The sequence below is a fragment of the Triturus cristatus genome, chromosome 8, assembly GCF_964204655.1.
Source record: "Triturus cristatus chromosome 8, aTriCri1.1, whole genome shotgun sequence".
In the NCBI taxonomy this organism is placed as follows: domain Eukaryota; kingdom Metazoa; phylum Chordata; class Amphibia; order Caudata; family Salamandridae; genus Triturus; species Triturus cristatus.
Window position 1 is genome coordinate 1,425,576,102 of NC_140591.1, and position 19,967 is coordinate 1,425,596,068.

Sequence of the window (19,967 nt, forward strand, 5' to 3'; positions counted from 1 at the left end):
TTCGGATATGAATTTACCTTGAAAATATGAAAAGACAAGACGCGTTTGGAAAAGCAGGAACAAGTTGGTTTAATTAAACGCAGCTGCGGGAGAGCATCGACAGAGTCACGTTTGAACACAGTCTCAATGTACAGAAGTTTTGGTCGATCAGAAATACAGTTCGTAAGGTGCAATAAAAAGATTTCACATTCTTAGAGTCTAGTCATAAATCATGAATACAACCAATTGAGGGACACAAGTTGTTTTTGGCCTTAGGGAGAGGTAGTGTGGGCCAGTGTGTGTGCCTCAAGATGTCCGGCATGGGGAACGTGTGATCACTACTTGTGGTGTGCATGCTGTATCCTGATAGGCTGAGTGTTCCTAACTCCATGTGGTATCTAATTTTGTGGTATTTTGGGAACGTGTGTCTATGACCAAAAGTGTTTTATTGGGGCCAATTTCCCCGGACCTGTTCGTGATGCAAATGCCTGTCTGTGGGATCGATCAGGGTTTTCCCTGGTTGCGTGATTGTCTTTAGAATGAGTGTAACCCCACTTGTGACCTGTCAATCGGTAGGCCTGGGTTCGGGCCTGTCTGACCACGTATCTCTGACACTGGGTTGATGGAGAGGTCATCTTTGGTGAATTAGACATCAGCGAGTTAGTTATTGTGTGTACATAGAACATGGTGGTCATTGATATCATAGTTACCTACATTCTTATTTATTATTATGCGCACAGTTGTCATAGCCTACATAGTCACCGCTTTTACTACTATTGACGGTGTTATGCATGAATAGTTTGTGGCGTACATCAACATTGCATTTATTTATTTTGTGGTGTACACTGATAATGCATTCACAGAACAGAGCTGTCACTCAGGTTTGAAAGATCTCACCTGATACATGGATGACCTCGGGGTGAAGGGACCTCAGACTCACACAGCAGAGCTATCACTCAGGTTTGAAAGATCTCACCTGAAACATGGATGACCTCGGGGTGCAGAGACCTCAGACTCACACAGCAGAGCTATCACTCAGGTTAGACAGATCTCATATGAGACATTGATGAAGTCGCTCGGGGTGCAGGTATCCCACGGGGTCAGACAGCAGAGCTATCACTCAGGTTAGACAGATCTCGTTTTAGACATGGATGAAGTCCCTCAGGGTGCAGGCATCTCACAGGGTCAGACAACAGAGCTATTACTCAGGTTAGACAGATCTCATCTGAGACATTGATGAAGCCCCTCAGGGTGCAGGTTTCTCACGGGGTCAGACAGCAGAGCTATCACTCAGGTTAGACAGATCTCATCTGAGACATTGATGAAGCCCCTCAGGGTGCAGGTATCTCACGGGGTCCGACAGCAGAGCTATCGCTCAGGTTAGACAGATCTCATCTGAGACATGGATGAAGTCCCTCGGGTGCAGGGATCTCACAGGGTCAGAGAGCAGAGCTATCACTCAGGTTAGACAGATCTCATCTGAGACATGGTTGGAGGCCCTCGGGTACAGGGATCTCACAGGGTCAGGCAGCAGAGTAATCACTCAGGTTAGACAGATCTCATCTGAGACATTGATGAAGTCCCTCAGGGCGCAGGTATCTCACGGGGTCAGGCAGCAGAGCAATCACTCAGGTTAGACAGATCTCATCTGAGACATGGTTGAAGGCCCTCGGGCACAAATATCTCACAGGGTCAGACAGCAGAGCTATCACTCACGTTAGACAGATCTCATCTGAGACATTGGTGAAGCCCCTCAGGGTGCAGGTATCTCATGGGGTCAGACAGCAGAGCTATCACTCAGATTAGACAGATCTCATCTGAGACATTGATGAAGTCCGCCAGGGTGCAGAGATCTCATAGACTCACACAGCAGAGCTATCACTCATGTTAGACAGATCTCGTTTTAGACATGGATGAAGTCCCTCAGGGTGCAGAGATCTCACGGGGTCAGAGAGCAGAGCTATCACTCAGGTTAGACAGATCTCATCTGAGACATGGTTGAAGTCCCTCAGGGTGCAGGGATCTCACGGGGTCAGACAGCAGAGCTATCACTCAGGTTAGACAGATCTCATCTGAGACATGGATGAATGCCTTCGGGTACAGGGATCTCACAGGGTCAGACAGCAGAGCTATCACTCAGGTTAGACAGATCTCATTTGAGACATAGATGAAGGCCCTCGGGTGCAGAGATCTCACAGGGTCAGAGAGCAGAGCTATCACTCAGGTTAGACAGATCTGACCTGAGACATGGATGAAGGCCCTCGAGTACAGGGATCTCACAGGGTCAAACAGCAGAGCTATCACTCAGGTTAGACAGATCTAATTTGAGACATAGATGAAGGTCCTCAGGTGCAGGTGTCTCACAGGGTCAGACAGCAGAGCTATCACTCAGGTTAGACAGATCTCATCTGAGACATGGATGAAGTCCTCCAGGGTACAGAGATCTCATAGACTCACACAGCAGAGCTATCACTCAGGTTAGACAGTTCTCATCTGAGACATGGTTGAAGGCCCTCGGGCACAAATATCTCACAGGGTCAGACAGCAGAGCTATCACTCAGGTTAGACAGATCTCATCTGAGACATTGATGAAGTCCCTCAGGGTGCAGGTATCTCATGGGGTCAGACAGCAGGGCTATCACTCAGGTTAGACAGTTCTCGTCTGAGACATGGTTGAAGGCCCTCAGGCACAGAGATCTCACAGGGTCAGAGAGCAAGGCTCTTTTAAGCTTCATCTATTTTCTTTTGCCATCCTGCTAGCCTACCCCAACACACAGCCTGATCCCTTTGCCGTGCTGGATGACAACCAGGCATTCTTCACTATACTGAAAGCGACCCTGAACAGCCACTCCCTACTCTTCTCTGCTGAGGTGGATGGTCACGATCTCTCCTACCAGAATCAGAGAGCCCCATCGTGCTACGTGGAGCTGAAGACTAGTCACTTTCGAGGGGACACCAGGAAAGTGCCGAGGTAAGGGGCCCGATCAAAAGCCAGAGACCTGGACATTTCTCATATCAAACAAATGACTTGGTCACTCATCACATTGAAGCATAGGTGGTCAGTGACCTGCTCACCCCTCACACTGCAGCCCAGGAGGTCTCCGAAATTGTCACTCATCCCACTGAAACCTAGGAGGTCAGAGACCTGTTCACACATCACACTAAAGCCTAGGAGGTCGTAGACATGGTCACTCATCACATTGAAGCATAGGAGGTTGTAGACATGGTCACTCATCACATTGAAGCATAGGAGGTCGTAGACATGGTCACTCATCACATTGAAGCATAGGAGGTTGTAGACATGGTCACTCATCACATTGAAGCATAGGAGTTCAGTGACCGGGTGAGCCCAGGAGGTTTCTGAGCTATTCACTAATCTCACTGAATCCTAGACCATCAGAGACCTGGTCAATCATCCCACTGAAGCCTAGGAGGTCAGAGACCTGTTTACACATCACACTAAAAGCCTAGGAGGTCGTAGACATGGTCACTCATCACATTGAAGCCTAGGAGGTTGTAGACATGGTCACTCATCACATTGAAGCATAGACCAATAGAGACCGGTTCACTCATCACACTTAAACCTAGGATTTCGTAGACATGGTCACTCATCAAATTGAAGCATAGGAGGTCAGAGACCTGGTCACCCATCACACTGAAGCCTAGGAAGCTAGAAACCTGGTCACTCATTCAACTGAAGCCCAGGAGGTCAGAGACCTGGTCACTCATCCCACTGAAGCCCAGGAGGCGAGAGACACTGGTCTCTAATCACACTGAAGCCTAAGAGGTCAGAGACCTGTTCACCGATCACACTGAAGCCTAGGAGGTTAAAGACCTGGTCACCCATCACAATGAAGCCTAGGAAGATAGAAATCTGGTCAGGTGGTCAGAGACCTGGTCACCCATCACACTGAAGCCTAGGAGGTCAGAGACCTGGTCGCTCATCCCACTGAAGCCCAGGAGGTCAGAGACCTGGTCACCCATCACACTGAAGCCAAGGGAGCTAGAAATCTGGTCAGGAGGTCAGAGACCTGGTCACCCATCACACTGAAGCCTAGGAAGCTAGAAATCTGGTCAGGAGATCAGAGACCTGGTCACCCATCACACTGAAGCCTAGGAAGCTAGAAATCTGGTCAGGAGGTCAGAGATCTGGTCACCCATCACACTGAAGCCTAGGAAGCTAGAAACCCGATAGGTCAGTGACTTGGGCAATACTCAGAGTCCTCATGTATTAAAGCCAAAGAGGTAGGCAACCAGGTATCTGCATGGTAATTAATCTGATCCTTCCTCTTACTGCGAAGCCTGTGGTGACTGCAACAAGCTCCCGCCTCTGCTAACGTCTACGAGGTAAGGGACAGGTCGGTGATATGCGTTGTTTGTGGTTTAATGGCATCAGGGTACAAATATCACGAAAAAGAAATCAGTGATAAGAGATATGGTAGAAAGTAAACTTGTAGCTTAAAGAAAAAGTTTACATACATAGGAAAAGAGAAATTGTTAGGTACAAGGAGGAGGTACAGGGGCTGTTCCCCTAATGTTTATAAAATGTTTTAAAGTGAAAATGAACGGGAGGGGTGCAGGTAAGTAAAGAAGGATGTGAATTCTAATTTATTAAGCTTAATAACACCATTGGGGGTTTCTTGGTGCTAAAGCAATTATCAAGAGAGAAAACGCCATTATGCCAGATTTTACACTAATAGCTAGTTTTTACGGGCTTCCCTGAAGCCCCGAAGGTCGCAAAGCGATGGTACCTGGTCTGAAAATGCCTGGCCCCCAGGGGTGCTCTGCGGGATCTGGGCAAGAAAAGACGAGTAGTAAGTGATTGGTAGAGAGAAGTGATCTAGTTGGACTGTGTGGGATCAGTTTAGTCATACACATTGGCACCAGGACATGGACAGCTTCGTGCACAATGCACAGGAGCTTACGCATAAAGCGGGCTGGGAGTGGAGCCAGTGTAAAGCTATAACCTGGGAGTGATGGATCTGATCCCAGGGACTCTGGGTCTGGGCATTTGGAAGTGGACCAGTCAAAAGCAGGAAAGGGGAATGGTTGACATTGAAAACTGGCAAAGCCAATAGGTTTGACGTTTCTATGGTGAATGCAGAACTAACGCTGCAATGGGTACAATCCTTGAAGGGTACAGCAGCTTTATCACAGTCATGCTGGGTTTACAACCCTGATGCAAAAGCCTAAAGCTTGAGTGAACTATTTCTGAGATTTTAAACATACTCAGCCATTTGATATAATTGACACTCAAGTGCAAGGTAATGACAAGCACAGGCCATGGGGTTCACCTCTCTGTAACAGGCAGACGACTTTCCAATCAGGAACCTTCCCAGGATGTAGTGTATCTGAGTAGTGTGGCAACTAGGGGTGGACAGAACTTGCTGAGTTTCACTCCGCGGAATTCCACAGAGTTACATAATACATAAATACTCCACTACATTCCGTGGAGTTCTGTGTGTGAGTGGAAATCGGTATGCCGCGCTGCTATTGCTGATTGTTAGTTCTGGGAGCTTGTTCCACGCTGTAAAATAAGCGCAAATGGCACCAAAGGGCATGCCAGAGGGCACTGCTTCTTTGCGTCGCTCAAGTAGATTGTCTACTTGAGCGGCAACTTTCCTAATGCGAATGGTTGTAACCGCCCGCGTTGAGAAAATCTCGCTGGGAGATGCAAATTCTCACTCGCGCTCACCAATTTAACACTGGCGAGCCAGCCACGTGCGAGAAAAAACTGCCATGCAGCGGTTGGTGGAGTCTTGCCAGAGGATAAGGCAGAGTGGGAAAAATTCCACGAACTCCACCGTCGGAGCAAGATTTATCTCTCACCCTTAGTGGTAACTGTCGAAATTTAATTCGTAACTGAACATTATCTGCGCCATCTTGCCTCTTTCCCCAGCACCGCACGCAAAAACACACGGCAGCCATTTTAGGCACCATGGCCTCTCTCCCTGCTCATTGCCTATCGCCAGCGCGTCCCTCTGGTGCTGCGAACATCCCCCCACGCGCTGACCACCGCTCTCTCTCATGCACGGGCCATAAAACCTCTCCTCCTGCGCGACTCTGCCTTGGAACCACATCCCCTGCCTGACCAACACCTCCCTTCATCCCTTACATGGTCACACACCCTTTTGATAACCCCCTTCCTCCGTGCCCGATTGTCTGAGCCGATCCCAGGCCATCACCTAGCCCTGCGGATGCAGTTTATTGCTCCCACTGTAAGGAATCACCCCTCTTCAAAGGAGTTACAGTTGATCAAGGCACCCACCCCATGAGACCCGACCAGTCGCACACATTCCGGGAATCGGCGGGATGTCCAGCTGTGTGATAGCCATCTCCTACTGTGGGTGGGGTGGGGACTTCTACTGTAGCTATGTGTGGGAGCGGGCCTGAGGCGGGGACTCCAAGGATGTCCTTTCATGTATCAAAGCAATCTCAGAAATGTGCCATGTATAATAAACATGTAATAAAGTAATAAAATTGTGTATAAGAGACCAGGTCTCAGAGACGCAGAGGGGGCACCTCGAAACGATACCTTGCTGTCCGATCTGACGTGTTCTGCTCCGTCGGAATAAAACCTTTGTTTCCCGCCTTCCAGTCTCCAGCGCCTGCCTCTTTGTTTGATAATTATCGAATGGTATGAGAGGCGATTACCGCCGGGCGATACTTAAAGGTTATCGACTGAAACTGCCTACCTTTTTACAATTGGCGACCCAAACGTGGGGCCCATCAGCGACACGTGGATCCAGCGGGAGAGGTCCTGACGACAGAGTGAACGACTGCAACGATCGGGAAGAGCTCCTGCCCGATAGACCCTCGTCTGGCAGCCGATCATCCGAACTTCACTGGTTCCGAGCAGACCTCTCTCGAGTGATCTACGGTCCTGACTGGGAACCATCAGGAGTGCCGCGGCAATAACGGAGAGTAGAGGATGATCGGGCGCTGGAAGCGGAAGACGAGAAACTGTCCATGCGGTCCGGGTAAGGTCGTGTAACACGACGAATTGCGAAACGATTGTTTGATTGATTGAAAATACTAGTATTGCTTATTTGGTTATTCTTTGAGATATTCGCTGCCTGCAAACGGGGAAGAGTAGAAATACTCCTTCTTCCTTTGCAGACAGTGAAGGGTAGGTAACGCGGACCTTTGTCCCCCTTTGTAATCTGTCGTGCCTATTTATCTCCCCACTGATTGATTGTCCGAACATTGATTGTTTGAAGAATAGTTCTTTTTGAGATATTCTCTGTTTGCAAATAACGTAGAATAGAAATATTCTGTCTGGTCTTTGCAAGTAGTGAAGGATAGGTAGTGCGGACCTTTGTCCACCCTTTGTAATCTGTCATGCCAATCTTCTCCCCACTGATTGGTAGTTGGTTCAGCCCGGACCGCTTATTAGAGATGAACCATCCAGCTCCACTGGAAGGCACCCCTAATAAGGACATGTTCACTAAATATGGACTAGTCGCCGTAGCCTATAGCAAACTATGGCATAAATATACAAAGAAGGACCCCGAAAGTCAGTGGCCACTGATATGATCCTTTGATGATCGTAAAATAGAAACGCTAGAAACAGCTCTTCGCAGTAATAAAACAACGCCCACCATGCTTGATAGTATCGGCATGTGGCGCAAAGAAGCAGCACAACGGAAAAAGAGAGAAGAAGTGAAAGCAGAAAAAGAGTTACGAAAAGCAGCTCACCTTGCCGCTAGAAAGTTAGAAGAAGAAATAAAAGAGAGAGAGGAAGCTAAACTAAAACAAGAGTCTTAAACATCAGGCCAGTGCCCTGTTAGGACCCCCTCTACGCTCTACCCTGAGTTAACTTCCAAACAACGAGCGAACAATGATTTACTATTAGGCCCCCAATTATCTACATGCCCCCTCCATACGCTCCCTCCCAACCTTTAGTACAGCACCCACCATCCCCGAACGCAAGCGAGAGTAGTGCCAGGGCCTCGGTCCTCACGGCCTCCGCGCCGGCCGAACCCCTTGTACTGAACACAACGTTAACGGTAACATTAGAGGACCCTGAGACTAGAAAGAAGGATTCCGCCAGAATGATTCGGCTGACCAAAGGTGAACGAGCCGGAATCGATAAGGTAGTGAGAACATTAGTAGAACGGAAGGAAAGTGAGGAATATGTGACGGATATGTACAATTCATATGCCGATAGCCACAGACGACACTTTGTCGTGCGGTTTTGTTACCACACCCTAAATGCCTATGAGGATAGATACCAGGATAAGGGTCCTGAGAGCTTAGCGACTTTGTATAGAAAAGTTGACATTGGTGATGAGGGCGAGGGCGATGTGACGGACCTCTTCACGCGTACGCTTGAAGTCTTCCGCCACCTCAAAGAACAAAGACAGAAAGCCAAAACAGAAACCCCTGTAGCGACTGAACGCCAGGCAGAAAAAACTGATACCATGATGCCCATCAAGGAAGCCGCCCCCTACTGGGTCTCCCCACGAGGTCAGGGAACACACGATGACATCAACCACCAAGATGCGAAGGGGAGGGTTGTGTATAACTGGGTCTATCAGCCATGGGACCGACAAGACATCCTGACTTTCAGAAAGTCCTTACCCGATTTGAGAAAGAACCCGACTGCCTTTTACACTGAACTAGGCACAGCCTTAGGTTCAACAATAATGACCCTAGCGGACGTCGATTTGTTTTTCGGGTTATGTCTGCCAGCTGATGTGTGGAAGCAAATCCGGAGAGTCGACCACTTTGAGCCGTTCGGATATTCCTGGGTACAACTCGATGCCATAGATAAACAGCGAGACCCTGGACAGAAACCCTTAAAGGCCATATTAGAACTCCCAGACAAGATTGTCCAGAAATTAAAGACCCTGATCCCAGAAAAGAAGGTAGACTGGTCGATAGTAACGGCTTGCCGCCAGAAACCCCAGGAAGACGTATCGGAATACTTCTCACGATTCGAGACAGTGTTTTCCGATTATAGTGGCCAGGACATGACCACTGCAACCGGACATCACCTTTTTGTCCAGAATTATGTTAAGGGTCTTCGCAGGAAGTCTCTCAGAAACTACAGACTAGTGAGAGTAGTTGGGCGGCCTCCAAACCCGCGGCTATCCTTCAGATGGCCCAGTACTACGAACACCAAAAGAACGAGAACGATAGGGCGTCCGAGAGAAAGAAAAAGGACCTGAAGGAAAGAGTAATGATCGCACAGTTGCAAGGGGTGACAATAGGAAGGGAACCTTCCAAGGGAAATTATCAACCGACTGCTCCTAGAAAACTACCCCCTAGAGACCATACACCCGCACCCTATGCTGGACGTAAGGACTTAGATGAGAATCAGTGTGCGTTCTGCAAGGGATTCGGACATTGGAAATCTCAGTGCCCGGTCCTTCTGGAAATGAACAAAAATAGAGAAGCAACAGACGTAGCGAATGGCCCCAGAAATAGAGGACAGGGACGAGGGTACACGAATGACACCAACAACGACAGGCCAGGTAGACCAAACACATTTGACCGTCCCCGACAGAACCAGTACCAACAGTCTGACTACGAGAACACCCATGACTTTGCATAGGACCGCCAGAGGCAAGGGAGGGATCCAGTCGAGCTCTGTGTTGACCAGCAAGGTCCTTACATCACCGCTAAGGTCCTGGGCACGAAGTCTCCATTTTTGGTAGATATTGGGGCGACACGTAGTGCGTTATCTAAACGACTGATTCCAAGGGCACCCTTGTCTGGCTCACATGTAACATCAATAGGTTTTGATGGAACGCCCTCCACTAATCCCTTGTCCACACCGATCTCCTTTGATTTGGAAAATAACACCACTGACACAACATTTCTGCTCTCCTCCAACACCCCCGACGCCATTATGGGTCTTGACTTGCCAAAACATTTCCGAGCTACCATTAGGTGTTCCCCAGACGGAGTTCGAGTCATACTGTATGATAACCCAAATCTGTTCGGGCCTTGTCTCACACGACGTATGTTCTCCATGACAGATGCTGACCTGTCCCTACTCGACACTTTACCCTCGTACCTATGGGCCAAAACTGACTCAGACGTAGGACACATGATGATCGACCCTGTACATATAACTGTTCGACAGGACGCAGTGCTCCCAAAACTTCCACAGTATCGGATATCGCCCGAGGGTGAGAAGGTATTGGTAAAGATTATCCAGTCCCTAGTCGATGCAGGAGTGGTAGAAGAAGTAGTTAGTAATGTTTGTAACAGCCCTATCCTACCCATTGTAAAGAAGCAAGGCGAGGGAGATGAGAAAGCGTACCGCTTCATCATTGACCTACGAGAGGTTAACAAAGTGGTTGTGCCTCAGTATCCCGTAGTCTCAGATATCACCACCATTCTGACCCTGATTCCGTCCACTGCCACCACCTTTTCTGTTATCGATCTCAAGAACGCATTCTTCTCCATCCCCATCCACCCAGACAGCCGCTACCTCTTTAGCTTCACCTTAAAAGCCCGTTCGTACAGATTTTGTAGAGCACCCAAAGGCTACACTGAAAGTCCCAGCATCTATAGCCAGGCCCTCAAGAGACAGCTGGACGCTGTCCAGCTACCGGATGGAGTGGTGTTAATACAGTACGTCGATGATATTCTTTTGGCGGCCGACACCACTCCGCTTGCAGTCACAGCCACCATCCAACTCCTCCACTTCCTCGCGGAGAACGGTCACAAGGTCTCCAGGAAGAAGTTGCAATTCTGCCAACCCCAAGTGACATACCTAGGCCACCTCCTGTCCAAAGACGGGAGGAAGCTTACGCCTGACCGAATTCAGACCATTCTGGAAACCCCTGTTCCCAAAACTCAGTAGCAAGTTCGCTCTCTGGTAGGCCTCACCTCCTTCTGTCGACAGTGGTTGCCAAACTTCAGCCTTATCGTAAAACCTCTGCTTTCCCTGCTGGCTAAAGATGTCCCCTTCCCACTCCCCTGGACCCCCGAATGCCAATCCTCCTTCAAAGAATTGTGAGATGCTCTTTGCTCAGCACCAGTCCTAGGAACCCCAGACTACACTAAGCCTTTCTCCCTCTTCACCCACGAAAGGGAGGGATGCGCGTTGTCTGTTCTAACCCAATCCATAGGCCCCAAGCAACGCCCTTGTGCCTACTTCTCCGCCACTCTTGACCCCGTAGCCAGAGCTTTGCCTGCCTGCCTTCGAGCAGTAGCCCCCGCTGCTGTCTCTATCCGACAAAGTGAGGGGATCGTACTTTCGAACTCCCTCACAGTGTTAGTACCCCATGCGGTTGACACCCTCCTGAACCAGACTAAGACTCAACACCTGACTAGCGCACGACTGACTGGTTACGAACTGACTCTGCTTGCACCCCACATCACACTGAAACGATGTACCACTCTGAACCCAGCCACTCTGTTACCTCTCCCTGACACTGATCCCAATGTGTCCCCTTTACATGACTGTGTGACCCTCACGGACGAACAGACTAGGAGTAGGGTTGACCTCCGAGACACTGCCTTCCCAGACCCTGACGGAGAGCTATGGGTAGACGGCTCTTGCATCAAGCTCCCTGACGGCACCACCTCAGCTGCCTATGCAGTCACCACGGCCCGAACCGTGCTGCAGGCCATCCCCGATGCTTCCAGGGGCCCCAGACACGACATCCAACCCGGTGATTTCGTCCTAGTGCAAAATTACCAGCGCGCAAAGAGTCTGGAGCCCCGGTGGATGGGCCCCTGGCAAGTCTTGATCACCACCCAAACAGCTCTTCGAGTGGAGGGGAAGCGTAACTGGCTGCATGCACATCACTGCAAGAAGATATCCTCGACTCTGACGACAACTGAAAACGTCACCACCCAAGAGGAGCTCCTGGACAAAGACCGACCATTCCTGAGCTGTTACCCTGATACAGAGACACTTGAATTGGCAAAATTTCCCGATCCCACTGTGCCATCCAAAGAAGGGTATAATCTGCGTCGAAAGGAGGGAATTTCGGCTAAGCAGACCACTGACTAAGTTAAATCTCAGAGCGGTAGCCTAAACACAACAAAGGCCTCCAGGAGAGAAGCTAAACGAAGTCTGTGGTTCTGCCCGCTACCGAGTCCTTTGAAGATGATGGAAGCGTCCCATACGAAGATGATGGAAGCAACCGGACGTCCAAAGATCCACTACAAAGACCCAAAGACTGACAAAATGCACAGCTCAAAGACTATTGCATTTTTCATCGCCCTTCTCTTTTGCCTCCTCCTCATGGCCACCTTCTGGATTGTGGAAGAGAGCGCACCCACTCATAAGACATTGCTAACCACTGCTCAGCCTACCACCATGAAAGAACACCATCTGATCACACTTTCACCTCAACTCCGAGAAAGGCGTAAGGAGTTCTGGAATAACTCTTTTGTGCAGTTGCTACACCAACACAATCTTGCTGCTAATGCCACGAGTTGCTGGATCTGTGGATTGCTACCACATGTCACTGGACACTCTATCCCTTTCATCCCTTCGCCTTTCTCTGTCCATGGTTCCTGCCTCGCTTGGTTGATCCTCTTACAAGAGAGTTACAAGGATAATGCCACTTCCAGCAAAACTGTGTCACACTTCTATCATGGGTTCTGGCTGAACAAAACAGGAAGAACTTCTGCTCCCTTTTGCCCTCTGACATCAAACGCCTCTTTTCATATGGACATCCCTGCCAAAGAACGAGTTGAAATGCAGGTGTTCAACAATCCAGCCAGACCCACCTTCTCTTACCTCCGGAAACGAACAGCCGCCACCCTGACAGTGGCCCTGTCTGTCGTCAACGTCTCAGGCCTTGTATGCATCGAAGGCCTGGGAACGCAGTTGGTGGGCCACAGTTCCTGCCACATCACCCGAACATTAGACTCAGTTGATCCACCCTCTTTTGTTACCTCCCCAAACATGTACTTCGTCTGTGGTACTAAGGCCTACACCTGGCTTCCAAAAAGCTGGGGGGGCACCTGTTACATCGCTTTTATCCTCCCTCCGATGTATGTGGCTCCAGCAAACCACCACCGGCAGAAGCGTGCAAGGGACATTGAGCAAGCCGACTCCACCGGAGCACAGTTCCTGGATGCAGTAAAGGGACTTGTTCCACTTTGGGGTCCGATGGCGAACAGCCGTGCCATCCGACACTTGACCCAGGCAGTTGAGACAACAATGAACATTACAGCTGGGATCCTAACCAACAACACCGCCGAGCTTCAGGCCGTCCGCCTGGTGGCTCTTTAGAACCGCCTCGTTCTAGATGTGGTTCTGGCTGACCGTGGAGGAGCATGCCGCATCATTGGATCCAGCTGTTGTACCTACGTACCGGATAACTCACCCTCAGTCTACAAAGCAATTGAACACCTCCACAGACTTTCCTCAGAGGTTCATCAGGAACAAGAAGGATGGTCGCTTGGGAGCTGGTTCTGGGACACTATGAAAAACTGGGGGTGGAGGTTGTTTACGTTTATCCTAATACCAATCGTGATACTATGTGGATGCTGCCTGGGTATTCAATGCTTGCCACCTCTGTGTTCACTTTTTGCAAACTGTATCTGCCCTAAGACTCTGGACTTTGAAGCCGAACGTATGAAAGCTCTGTATGAGGTAGAAATACGTAATATTATGGGGATAGATCCGAACTAACAAGCTGGCGAGATATGTTAAAAGGGAGGACTGTCGAAATTTAATTCGTAACTGAACATTATCTGCGCCATCTTGCCTCTTTCCCCAGCACCGCACGCAAAAACACATGGCAGCCATTTTAGGCACCATGGCCTCTCTCCCTGCTCATTGCCGATCGCCAGCGCGTCCCTCTGGCGCTGCGAACATCCCCCCACGCGCTGACCACCCCCGCTCTCTCATGCACGGGCCATAAAACCTCTCCTCCTGCGCGACTCTGCCTTGGAACCACATCCCGTGCCTGACCAACACCTCCCTTCATCCCTTACATGGTCACACACCCTTTTGACAACCCCCTTCCTCCGTGCCCAATTGTCTGAGCCGATCCCAGGCCATCACCTAGCCCTGCGGATGCAGTTTATTGCTCCCACTGTAAGGAATCACCCCTCTTCGAAGGAGTTACAGTTGATCAAGGCCCCCACCCCATGAGACCGGACCAGTCGCACACATTCCGGGAATCGGCGGGATGTCCAGCTGTGTGATAGCCATCTCCTACTGTCGGTGTGGTGGGGACTTCTACTGTAGCTATGTGTGGGAGCGGGCCTGAGGCGGGGACTCCGAGGATGTCCTTTCATGTATCAAAGCAATCTCAGGAATGTGCCATGTATAATAAACCTGTAATAAAGTAATAAAATTGTGTAAAAGAGACCAGGTCTCAGAGACGCAGAGGGGGCACCTCGAAACGATACCTTGCTGTCCGATCTGACGTGTTCTGCTCCGTCGGAATAAAACCTTTGTTTCCCGCCTTCCAGTCTCCAGCGCCTGCCTCTTTGTTTGATAATTATCGAATGGTATGAGAGGCGATTACCGCCGGGCAATACTTAAAGGTTATCGACTGAAACTGCCTACCTTTTTACATAACTCTTTCGGTGGCTAAGCTTCACATAGACTGGCAGAGTACTCCATGTCAAGTATAAGAGCTCAGAATCTACCACTGAGAAAAGTGATCTCACCCTACAAGACTGTTGTACATCGTCTGTTGCTGAGATCAATCCTCAATGAATGTCGTACTGTATATGTGAGTGCACTGCAGCTTTGTGGCTGTCCTTGAAAGAAATATGGGCAGCTCTGGGATGAGGCACAGGGCCAGGCAGAACGGGGGTGTCTAGAAATATGAACATATAAATATAGGTGATGGGTGTCCACCTCTGAACATTTGTTGAGTTGACTCACTAGCAGTTTATACTTCTCTGACTAGGGAGCGGCCATGTTTACACAGTCCTACAGGATCCATGTTTACCCAGTCCTACAGGATCTGTGTTTACATAGTCCTGCCGGACCCATTTTTACCCAGTCCTACAGGATCCATATTTACACAGTCCTGCAGGATCCATGTTTACACAGTCGTGCAGGACCCATTTTTACCCAGTCCTACAGGATCCATATTTACACAATCTTGCAGGATCCATGTTTACACAGTCGTGCAGGCTCCATGTTTACACAGTCCTGCAGGATCCATGTGTACCCAGTCCTACAGGATCCATGATTACACAGTCGTACAGGATCCATGTTTACACAGTCCTGCAGGATCCATGTTTACACAGTCCTGCAGGATTCATGTTTACACAGTCCTGCAAGATCCATGTTTACACAGTCATGCAGGATCTATGTTTACCCAGTCCTACAGGATCCATGTTTACACAGTCCTACAGGATCCATATTTACCCAGTCATGCATGATCCATGTTTACACAGTCCTGCAGGATCCGTGTGTACCCAGTCCTAGAGGATCCGTGTGTACATAGTCCTGCAGGACCCATTTTTACCCAGTCCTACAGGATCCATATTTACACAATCCTGCAGGATCCATTTTTACAAAGTCGTGCAGGCTCCATGTTTACACAGTCTTGTAGGACCCATGCATACACAGTCCTGCAGGATCCAATTTTACCCAGTCTTGCAGGATCCATTATTATACAGCGCAGAGGGATCCGTGTTTACACAGACCTGTGGGATCCATGTTTACCCAGTCCTGCAGGATCCATATTTACCCAGTCCTGCTGGATCCATGTTTACACAGTCCTGCGGGATCCATGTTTAGCCACTCCTTCGGGATCCATGTTTACACAGTCCTCCGGGATCCATGTTCACCCAGTCCTGCGGGATCTATGTTTAGCAAGTCTTGCAGGGTCCATGTTTACACAGTCCTGCAGGATCCATGTTTACACAGTCCTGCAGGCGCTTGTAAAACTGTTAACCAGCCATAACTCGCACATTCCAGAGCCCCGAGCTACTGTGGTGGTCCGCAAAAGCCTCTATACATTACATTTCCCTACCATCACTGCGCTGTCCAGCCTCTTTCAGCAGCAGGCAGAGAAAATGTCACAACGATGCACTGTGGGCTGCTACTGGCCATTTAATCATGCAGATGCCGTTTGGAAGGTTGTATGATAAAGTGCAGGAGCCCTACGAGAGAAAATAGAACAAGCATTTGCAATGCAATAGGTCTCGCATTTACTAGAGTTTGAGCTATTGGCATTGTAGATGACAATGCCTTTTATTAATGTGTTGGTTCTTGAAACAAATAAATAAAAGGCATTGTCATTTACAATGCCAGTAGCATAAACTCTTGCAAATGCGAGACCTATTGCATTGTAAATGCGAGACCTATTGCATTGTAAATGCGAGACCTATTGCATTGTAAATGCTCGTTTTGTTTGGCACGTGGAGATTAAGTAATTTGCCCAGAATCACAGGATGTTGAGCGTCATTGCCGGGACTAGAACCCGGTTCCCCAGATTTGAGATCGATTGCCTTAGCCGTTAGACCACATCCTCTCCCATGATGTAGGGCCAAATGCCTTACACTTGTTTTGAGTTTGTTAATCATATAACACTGCTTGCTTGGACAACAAGAGTGCTCTGACCTTGCGAAGCTTTTTCATAGTCTGTGAATTGAACAAGATAATTCACAAAACCTCTCAGGAGTCTTACTGCTTAGTTATCTCTGGCCTTAGAATGTCCTTTTGTACAATAGAACGTGGACTGTCTGCAAGTCTTACAGAAGAGATGACCAGGAGCATGCAAAGAGGAGCGCCGTTCTGAAAGTGCATCAGAAAGGAACCTACTATGCTATAAATAGCACAGCTGAAATGTTCCTGGGGTATTCATGTCCATTCGATTCACTGCCATCAGCCCGGCGTGAGCTGTGTGATTACCCTCCTGCCTCAGTGCAGCTGAGACGGGCTGAATCTCAAGAGAGGGCTTCTCCCCTTCCTGCTCCACGTGCAGGACTCGCGCATCAGGCAACATAGAAAAGAGACTCTCAAGGGGCAAGACCTGCTCTGTCTCCTACTCTAGTAGGGAAATGAACCCCTTCACATTTCTCAGAACCACAAGTAGTGTGTTGAAAATTACTTGTAAATATATAACTTTAACTCTGACCTCAATGAGGGATGCATGGATTGTGTTTATATTAAAAGTATGTTGTCATGGTAATAGAAAAAGGACAAGCAGCAAATACTGTCCCTTATAGAAAGGCGTTTGTATGATGTTAAGCTTCCCTTGAAAAGATGTCTGTGAGTATTTTTACCCTCACAAATATGAGATGCAAACCAAATGCCGGTTAATGATATGACTGGACTGTGCTCTGTGACAATGATAATGCCTGCATGTTGCATATGTGTGGCAGTTGTAATAATAACACGAGTTGCAATAAAAAGTTATCACACATTCCTGCCCCAGAGTGCCTCTCACCCTAGCAACATTTAGACTTCAGGGAAGCCACAATAGGCGGAAGACATCCTCTTGCCAAACATTAAAGGCAGCGCTCTCATGGTTATCAAAACCCACTTGGGGGCCACAGAGCAGGCAGAGGCTGCAGGACCACAACTGTGGTAGTTTGGATCATTTGCCTTTGGTGTCCCCTGGCCCATCCTAAAATGTCACAGCAAATGGGGTCAAGCAAATCCTTCCAACCAAGACATCAAAGGCTCTTAAGGGAGGTAGAGTGAGGGTAGGGACTCGGAGCTCAAGAGTCAGCCAGAAGACACGATAAAGTAATTCCCAGGTTACAAAAGAAAGAGTAAAGCAAAGCAAAATACTACACACACTGGTAGGGTTCACGGGCTACATGGATCGGCAATGCTGTGGGCAATAACTGACGCTAACAGAACCCACACCCACCACTGTGTCTTAGTTCAATGTGGCATCAGTTCCCAGCCTCCTACAATGACCACGGTGATGGCTCTCACAGCAGGTGGTGATGAGGCAGGCTCCAAGCAGGAGGATCCCAAAACACGGTCACAATAAAGGTGAAAACTGCACTTGGCTTTCATCAGCCTTCCTGAAGTAGCAATCAGGGAAAGACAAAAGAGCAGGTCCTGCCTAGAAAATTCCCATCTTAAATCTGCTGATGTGCCTCTCTCGCTCTCCATCCACCAAATGGCAGTGTTCCGGAAGGTTAATCAACAGTCTCTTGCTGAAATGTTCCTCATAGAATTTCTAAGGGTAGCCCTGTATCCATCCTCTCACACTCCAGTATCTGAGTCCCCTCCCTTCAGTTCCAGACATGCAAGCCGAATGCAAGTCTTCTGTCTTGGGAAACTGCCTCCATTCTTCCAATCGAACCCAACCATCAACAATGGGTCCCACTGGTACATGCAACATGGAGCCCTGCTACTTTCCACAATTTACATCCCCACACACACATGCATACAGAATGTCATGACAAGGGTCTGGATTGTACAATTATGCAGAACTTTACCTGAGTGGGGCAAGTAGGCAGCCCACCTCCTGAAAATTACAAAAGGTCTGCTCAATTCTGCCAATTCATGAAAATGTGGGTAAGCCTCCACCTCTGCTCCATCCAATAACGCATGACATTAGCAGTGGTCCCCCCCATGTCAGACCATTGGGTGCACCTTGGATGGACTCACCATGCACAGGGTTTGTCCTCAGGACACACGCTAGATTATTTATTTACTGTCACACACACGCTAGATGAACGCACTGGACGAGCCAACAATAACCAGGAGACAAGTATCACATGCAGTTGGATAACTCCAGGCGCACGCCTGTTTCACGTTGCAGGAAATTGTCTGGTCCCAACGCTCATACTAAAGCTCTGATCAAAAAGACAGGTGGGTCCGAAGACACTGGATGACGGGGTGGGTGTGTGGAAGAGCAGATGTCAATAAGAGAGTAGGAGAGACAGAAAGGGGGACCAGGGAGAGAAGGAGGGAGACAGAACAATCCCTTACGTACTGTAATGAAAGGTCTGATATCAGCAGTGGAAGAACATATCAAAGAAACAAGCATTGGCATAGCCAACAGGTCTCACCTTTGGGACCTTATAAGTGTTTAGCCATGCAGCACATTATCTTGGGTGCTGTGCCTCCCTCACCAAAGACAAATGTAGTTTACATGTAAATCTGCGCCAGACATTTTAATGCTTTACCACACATTGAGCATGTATTCCGCATGGTTAATAAGGGAAGCTTTAGAACGTAACTTATTGAGTATAACGTGAAGCCACATAAACCACGCTTAGCCCTTTACAACTTACAAGCATCAAGGTATGAATGCAGTCCTGTCACTGCTTTACACAGCCATCCTCACACAATCACAAAAAACAACCACAAAAACACAGTTGATATGTTCATAGTGTTTAACAGCAGCCAATGCAATACTGCTTTTTACAGTGCACCCTACAATGCAGCGCTTGTCGCATAAACCGTAAATAGAGGTCCAGTACTTTACATCTAGGTAATGTCAAATAACATCTTCTTTCTATGCAGAAAGGCCCCACAACTTGTGAGTCTTTCTTGAAAGTTGTACAAAACTTTTTTTCAAAGGTAACACTGTCTCATTTAACACGCAAGAGTGTACATATTCCCATCAGTTAAGTGCGGAGCAGGTGGCAAAAGTTCTTAGCAACAGAACAAAATCCAGAGAAAGCAAATGCCTCCCGAGCACTTCATATAGTCATTTTGATTGCACAGCTAGCCGAGGCAGCTTTCAGACAGGATTTCGAATCACAAACAAAAAAGGCGTAGTTTTTTAATACAGATTTATATAGCGCCAACTCGACCCAAAGGTATTGGAGCGCTTTACATGAGCAACAGTTACGTTACACAAGGACACATTCAGGCATGGGGAGATTAAGGGGCATATTTGCAACAGGCAGCGATAATTATCGCTGACCTTGTATACCGCATTTTTTTCTATCGCTGGAATATTTCGCCAGGTTAGCGTTGTATTAACAACGCTTAGTGCCATGGCGATGTATATTCCAGCGATAGCGCCCTTTTCCATGGAACATCGCTGGTTTTCCAGCGATGTTCCATGCAAAACGGCGATATGCTTGATGATACGACCCTGTGGTCGTATCACATGAATCCA

General features: G+C 48.5%; 1 protein-coding gene across 10 annotated transcripts in view; it reads left to right on the forward strand.

Annotated features, from left to right (window-relative positions):
• The window catches only part of LOC146805867 (decapping and exoribonuclease protein-like), a 142,175-nt gene that overhangs the window by 51,246 nt on the left and 70,962 nt on the right, over positions 1-19,967 (forward strand). For all 10 annotated transcript variants that reach the window (XR_014967926.1, XR_014967923.1, XR_014967922.1 and 7 more), the window contains one exon: positions 2,740-2,950. Coding sequence is in view for 4 of the 10 variants with exons in the window: in XM_085623196.1 (XP_085479322.1) it covers positions 2,740-2,950 (211 nt within the window). In the remaining 6 variants the exon portion in view is untranslated. The remainder of the gene's footprint in view (positions 1-2,739; positions 2,951-19,967) is intronic.